This window comes from Cyprinodon variegatus, unplaced genomic scaffold (assembly GCF_000732505.1).
Source record: "Cyprinodon variegatus isolate N-32 unplaced genomic scaffold, C_variegatus-1.0 Scaffold672, whole genome shotgun sequence".
NCBI classification, from domain to species: domain Eukaryota; kingdom Metazoa; phylum Chordata; class Actinopteri; order Cyprinodontiformes; family Cyprinodontidae; genus Cyprinodon; species Cyprinodon variegatus.
This window is the reverse complement of record NW_015151125.1, coordinates 138,128-145,727: the sequence shown is the minus strand read 5'-3', so window position 1 is coordinate 145,727 and position 7,600 is coordinate 138,128. Positions and strand designations below refer to the sequence as shown.

The 7,600-nt window shown below is 37.0% G+C and overlaps 1 protein-coding gene across 2 annotated transcripts in view; it reads left to right on the top strand.

Moving 5' to 3' along the window:
- The window catches only part of LOC107097098 (solute carrier family 12 member 5-like), a 196,287-nt gene that overhangs the window by 153,257 nt on the left and 35,430 nt on the right, over positions 1–7,600 (top strand). For both annotated transcript variants that reach the window (XM_015394098.1, XM_015394099.1), the window contains exon 4: positions 2,939–3,085. In XM_015394098.1, coding sequence (XP_015249584.1) covers positions 2,939–3,085 — 147 coding nt within the window. The remainder of the gene's footprint in view (positions 1–2,938; positions 3,086–7,600) is intronic.

The window sequence follows — 7,600 nt, the reverse complement described above, 5'->3', positions numbered from 1 at the left end:
GATAATATTATATATAAGTATGTAAAGTGTACATGTGCACCCCTGGTTTTTATATATATTTGTTGGAGAGGAAGACAGGTTTTAATGTTGCAAAAGATTTCAATTTTCCCAATAGAGTAGCTGCCTACTTAAGCTGTTAAGCATTTATTCATGTTTAACTAAACTGAACTTTATTTATAGAGAGAGTCCTTTAAAACCACCACAGCTACAACAAAGTGATGTGTACACTGTACCAGGGAAATTTAAAATGTATATAAAAAAACAAGAGTTTAGAAGAATAAAACAGATAAAATAAATAAGTTGAATTAAAACAGATAAAAACATTCAAAAGAAAACTAAAAAAAAATGCCGAAACAGAGAAAGTCTCATCCTGCGTTTAGATCCAAAGAATAAAAATAGATTTTAAGGAGGATTTTTAAAAAATAGACAATGAGGAGGATGTTCTAATGAGGAGGGGAGCTATTTCCACACTTTTTGACCAGCAATTATAAAAGCTTTGTACCCTCTGAGCTTCCGTCTGGACATCAGTATCTCCAGAAGAAGCAGGTCAGCTGACCGAGTAGGAGCCTAGGAATGGACAGACTCAGAGGGTTAGGAGGGGCTTAACTACTTAAAGACTTATAAAACAAATAAAAGAATCTTAAAGATAAACTCTGAAATGCACAACTAGCCAAAGGAGGGGCGGGCCAGGATGGAGGTTATGTGCTCCATCCTTCATTCATTCAAAAGACCAAGAAAAGAACCAGTTTCTCTCTTAACAGGTGAGCATTGATGTATTTATACTCTGCCACCACCACTCTGTCTTCCATGAAGAAAAAAATATTCCATTCCCATCTAAAATCTACAATCATCTCCTTTGTTTTGCCCAAACCCACAATGACATTTTTGTTTCCACTCCACACAGCAATTTAGTTAGATATAGGTCAGGTTCATGTCCATCTCTTATATACCCAGCTTTTTCATGTCATCCAATCATTTCTGCAGATGAAGGATCTTTGACTCATCCCATAAGTCTGAGGTGTACAAAGTAACAAGTAATGGTTGAAGTACGGCCCCTGTGCTGCTCCTATGCTGCTGACCACCTGGTTAAACACAGCCTGTTAAAACACAGTTTTTTAAATATATTTAAATTGTTTATGTGAAAATTATTACCAGCAAGTAAAACTTGAACTTCGTCTTTGTTTTTGAAAATTACAGCAACCATATTTGTTGACTAGAACCACAGCTAAAGCATCCGCCCTGTTTTTCTGTTTTTATTTTGGCAGAGAGAAGTAACAGAGAGTATTTATCTTTTTTTCTGTGGTTACTTTCACTTTCTAAACTGGGACAAGGCTGTACATGGGGATGATTATGCATCTTTACTAGCTGTCCTTGTGTAGGAAACTAATAATTCACTGTTATGCGTAAGGTGATTGCATTTATCCTTCAGATTTAAACTATTCCTTCACAGATGCACAGACACAAATCCAGCATGCTATAATACTCAGACCAAACAGTTGCAGACAAAAACATAGAAAACGATAGACTAACAATTTATGGGAAATTGAAAAAAAATAAGTCCCTATTATCCAAATGTCACAAGCTTTTTTAGATAGGCTGTCCTTGAAGTGTTCTTGTCGAGCTATTCAGGCAACATCCCTGTATGTGCCATAGACGACCAACAGTGCAGCAACATTGCGACAAAACTGAACAGTAGAGAGATCCATAGGGATTTCTACAAGCAGCCAGCACACATGTTGCATCGCCTCCCTCTGATCCCAAAATGTGTGTTCTCTCAGCCAAAGGCAAATTATCTGACCTCATCTTAAAAAGAAAACAGCAAAGAGATATCTTGAATATTTATATCATTGCGCTGCTAAGTTAAGCAACTAATAAATCATGTTATTGCTGTTTTAAGCAAGAAGAAGCTAGAAAATGTAAGTAAATGAAGATGAATCGAGGGGATACCTTAGTTATTAGACGTAATGCAATGATTATACAGAGTTAATGCTCTATCTGCACCAGACAGCACAAAGGCATTTCACTCACATTTTCAGCCTATCTCAGTGGAGCTAAAAAAAAATCGACCTTTGGTCATGCCTAAACTACCACAATGTCAGGCGTTTAAAAGAAATTTAAACTAAATATCGACATTCCGTTTGGATTAAATCTAAATTAATTTACGTTTTTGTGGTTCCTTTTAATTGAAGCTATGAAAGGTCACAGTTTAATAATGATGTATCTATTATTGCTAAATACGTTGTTGCTGAATGATGTCACCTATGCCCAAAAGATCATAGCTTTTCTACTGAAGTTTAGTTAATGTTCCATCAGTTAGTTATTGTGGTTGCATATGCAAAAATGTGCCTATAGCTTGTGAATTTCTCTTAGCCTTTACATAGAGAGATAATCTGCAAGGGAAATGGGATTTTCTGCGATGGGTAAGATATTTCCATCTCATCACTCTCGAAAGAACCTCATTAGAAAAAAAAAAACAGAATTACCCTTTTTATGTGTCATTATCACCAAGCTCAACCTGAAACACCTACTAGATGAAAGCTTGGACTTGGGAGGAAACAGCTGTCTAGCCATTAAATGTGCTTCTTTAGCCTGTGCGTGATCTATACTTGCAGTTACACCTAAAAATAGACGAGACACCTGAAGTATAGCAGGTTTGCAAACAGTGCTTCTCAGCATGCAGGGCTGTTATGTCAATTTTCACTGAGTCATAACGGCCAAAATGCAACAGGAATGTCTGAGATGATGATGCTGTGCATCTGGGGAGTCATTTAAAGCTCTTTGGCAGCGACACTAAGCCAAATCTTCACCCTCTGAAAAGTGGTGGCTTATTGACATTCAAAAGTATACTATACAGCTACAATTTCATTTTAGCAGCACACATAAAAGAATGAATTGAACAATTAAGTCTGACTATTTGGTTTTCCTCTTCTTTATCCAGGCCCCCCAGCTCGGCACTCTGATGGGCGTCTACATGCCCTGCATCCAGAACATTTTCGGAGTGATCCTGTTCCTCAGGATGACCTGGTTGGTGGGAATTGGAGGAGTCATTGGGACCTTTATCATCGTCTTCATGTGCTGTGCCACTGTGAGTTTTCCGGCTACTTTTACTTTAAAACCTCGTATGTCTCAGTTCGCAGGATATTATGCACTGTAAAAAATGTAAATTAGTTTCTTCCAACAGGCAATAAAGACTCAGAAGCTAGTTGGCAGAATATGCTATCAAAATTTACTGTAGGAATTTATTGAAGTGTCATTAGTTGCCTCAGTTGGCATTACTATCCCTTTAATTCAAACATGCTGTGAACCAGTGAGCATACATGAAGAATGTGGGGTTTAGCATGTTTCTTTTGAATCAGTATTGACTCTGCATAAACAATCCTAGCTGTGTTTTATCCTAATGTATAACATATAAAACTACTGAGCAGAAATCATTTTAATGTTTTAAAAGGTTAAACTCAAGTCTCCGTTTATTGGATGCCTTGTAAGAAAGAGATTAATTGTTATTTTACAGATTTGACATTTTATAATAAGGGATCAGGTTGTTTTAGACCATATTGTTGATTTTCATTATGATGGAAAGCCAGTTGCTGCTAGTTTCTTTGAACAACTACTGCTAATCTGCTTTCCTGTATAGGTTTCTACGTGATAGACAATTTTATGCATTAATTATGTTTGCGACTGTTCAAAACATCAGTAAGAAAAAAGCATCAACCTATCCATTATTGAAGTAAGCAAAACAGTTTTAAAAGCGTATGATTTATATCAAATCATTACCTGTATAGATGCTGTTTGATGATATTTGCAGCTGTAAAAATGGTCCTCACGGTCAAGTGTGAAATAAAAATGTTCACTACAGCTTTGAAGAAACTGGATGGTAAACTGTTCATAATTTTTTTTTTTTTTTAGTAGGAGCCGATTGTAAAAGCCAAAAAAAGCTTTTAAATGCTTAACTGAATTCAACAATCCCCAAATACAGTAAAAAAAAAAAAAGCTTATTAGAAGCAAAGAATTACATATTTTAAATGTAGCTGCAGTAAAACAAATCCATTATTGCAACAACAGCTACATTTTGCCTTTAAAAGAAATTTAATGTTGCAGAAAATTCTACTGACAGTCTCTCCCAGGTGCCAGTGCCACACATCCAGCCTCGAAAAAACAAGAAAACTGATAATGAAACGCCTGGATGTTCTTTTATTCCTATCACTGTTACTGTCACTGGGAATTTGGACCTTCCACTCACCTTCAGACACCAGTTACAACTTAGTGCCGGAGCATGAAAAGTGCTTCTGTCAGTTATCTGTGCAACCATTATTGCCATTACAGTTGCCATTATTGGAGTATTACAGTACTGTAACTTTTTAATCAAAAGTGTGGGACCGTGATCAGAAGTCACTCTTGCTATTTGAACACAGCATAAATATACTAAGTTTTATTAAACACTTATTTTTTATTTTGTTAAGAATAATCCATTGCTTGTCTTTTTGCATCTTATAAGTACATATATGGTAAAGATGTATAAAACGCCTTATAATATTATTTTCTTCTGTTGGAAGATTTTACTGAAAACATAACCTTTCTGACCAACCTGAACGCATTTTTCCTGCCAAAGAAAAAAAATGTGAGACTCAATTTCTTTCACGCACTCTTAAAAAATCCAGTAAGACAGCAATAATTGCCAACTCAAGAAACACATAGGCTGGAAATTCAGAAAAATTTTAAATGTTTGCTAGAAAAAAATAACTAATTTGTTCTTTAAAAGGAATATCAGGAAAAATATTTTTTCTCCAGAGTCGCACATACTAAAAGTCCTTTATTCGTTTGCTTAAAGCCAACTGACTAAAACAAGAATCCTAGGTCGTAGTTTTACCTTGGTCAGGTAAATCTAACCTCTTACACTTTTCTGCAACCAGCACTTCAGATGGGTATTATGGGGAAAAATAATGACCTACGTAAATGAAAGCAACTCGATCCCATTGTTGTACATTAGGCTGGAATACTCTCATTTCTCCAAAAGGAAAATATGAAGCTCAAAAGAAAGACAATATTGAACAGCGTGAAAGGCTGGTTAAACCTCAGACTGACAAGAAGCCAGCAAACACACTTCATTTTCTATCCTCACACTTTAACATCATAGAGTCCCTCTGTGTACACATGATTGCCTGATTAAAGCCTCAAATACTTACTCTTCCTCTCTTTTCAGTCTCATGCACACACACAGCTCTTATCAGTCACACCAAGCTCAGAGCTGAGCCCCAGGGCGATAAGCCTGAGCGTGAACAGTGCATGAGAACCCCCCACCTCTCTTCTCCTGAGCTTATTACATAACACATAACCACCAAGACCTCCAGGGGTTTCCAGCCACATGATGAAGGGATACATGCGTGTGCAGCGATTCCCACCTGATTGAAAGCCACAGGACTTGTGTTAAGGAATCATGGATGCAGTAAGAGTCCATGTTTTATTCAGTGACGGGGTATTTCTGACAGCACGCTTTTCATTAGCTGCTCAGTCACAGCTGCACATATCTGTTACTGAACACATACGCGTCCTAATTTCTGCTGTCAAGCAGCCTTTTGACAGATTATTAATGAGGCACAACACTTTTTTCCAGGAAATCTTTATTAAATGAGAAGTGTGCCTTCATGCGGAACTGCTCTGACATCGTTAACCATGAAATTATATGCAAAAGTCAACATAGTGCAGCATTCTGCAAACCACTGTGTTCAAAATCTGCTGAGTTTTTATCGGGTTTATTGAATTCAAGGCTTGTCAGAAAGATAAATTAACGTTCCATCCTCCGGCTGTAAACCCGACCGTTGGTTAGCATTTCTCATTACTCCCAGGTCATTAATCCAAATGCTGCGAGGGGAAGGGTCTCCAACCTCCTGCTATGAGTCATTTAAAAATGTTAAGGATGCTTTTGTAGTTTTCACTCCATTCTCTCTCTATTCCTTGGTTTCTCTGTGGTCTTTTATTATTCACTTCTATTATTTTCCTTCTGCACTTCAGTTCTATGGTCACCTCTGAGTCCCTCCGTTCTTTGTTTCCATTTATCATCCATTCAGCTCTTGAACTGTCTGAGTTGTATCCAGCACATTAGTCTAATAATGATAATCCTCTGCATCAGCTTTATTTGACACGCTTGGCTTTTTCTTTAAACCTTTCACTGACACTTCCACTGATGGAAACCACAATGACACGTGGTGTAGAGTAAAGGAGTACTCCCCATTAGGTCTGTTCTATGTATTTCAGAACCCATAACAAGTTAAGAAACAAATAATTCATTATCAGTTACATTCAGTTTATTTATATTGCGCCAATTCACAACACATGTTATCTCAAGGCACTTTACAGAGACAATTCAACCAGATCATTCAGTGAGATTGGTTCAAAGTTTTCTTTCTAAGTTTTCAAATGATTATTTGATTAAATAAGGGTAACCAAACAAATGGTTACCACTACTGAATTATGAATTAACTATAAAAGGCATCTTTTGTTTTTGTTCATTAGCCACAAAATCAAGAAATCAAATACTAGAACCCATGTGACAGCTTGAAGTAAGCTAAAATATCTCAAAGAGTAACACATGATACTCCTATCTATAGAAATTAGGGCTGCAACTAACGATTATTTTAAAAATCGATGAATCGGCCGATTATTTTTTCGATTTATCGATGAATCGNCCAACTTTATCACTGTCTGTAACCTACTAACACGGTAAGGAAAGCATCAGATGAGCTACCTGAGAAACTAACGTTACGTTTCCCCACTTTAAAACCAAACAAACATGGTTACTCATCCTGCTGATCAGCTCTGTTCACTGCCATTGAAGGCTCCAACCTGTTTTCTTTTCAGGTGCTGCGTCATAACAGTGGTCCTTCCGTGCCATGTTTATTTGTTTTTACAAAAGTTGCATGTTACGACTTTTTTCGCTTTACGTTTGCGGTATCGATCATTAGAACAGTTGACTTTACTGCCTTTTGAAAACAGCCTTTGCTCACCTGTGGCGCTGGCTAGCTCTGCAGTATTTTTTTTTCTTCCCCCGTTTCAATCAAGTGGCAGTGATGACGGCGGCGGATGACGCATTAATCGCGTGACACAACTAATCGATGATGAAATTCGTTGCCAACGCTTTTAAGAGTCGATTATTATCGATTTTATCGATTTGTTGTTGCAGCCCTAATAGAAATATACATATATAAATATATATATTTCTGAACTTTTGTAACTCCATTAGATATTATTGATAGCTAAACATGAAACAGTGGTGAACCTTCACACTAGTGTTGAAAGTATTTCAAGAGTCCACCGATGATTTTTCCAGGACATTACAAAAGAATCAAAGGCCAAATATGCTGAAAGTGCTGCTGATCTTAGTCACCTCAGTTAAAGCCATTTTTCATGGTTTTGCAACAAGAGAAAATTAAGTAAAACAGCATGCACAGAGGCGAAAATGAATGTAAAGAGATTCCTAAAATTTCCCCAAAAGAATTCCCAAAGGTCCCGAAGACTTTAGGGAAAACATTTTGTGGATTGCTCAGATTGAAGCATACCGTGAAGAGCAGCCATATCAGGTCACGTTGCCACCTGCTCCACCCAA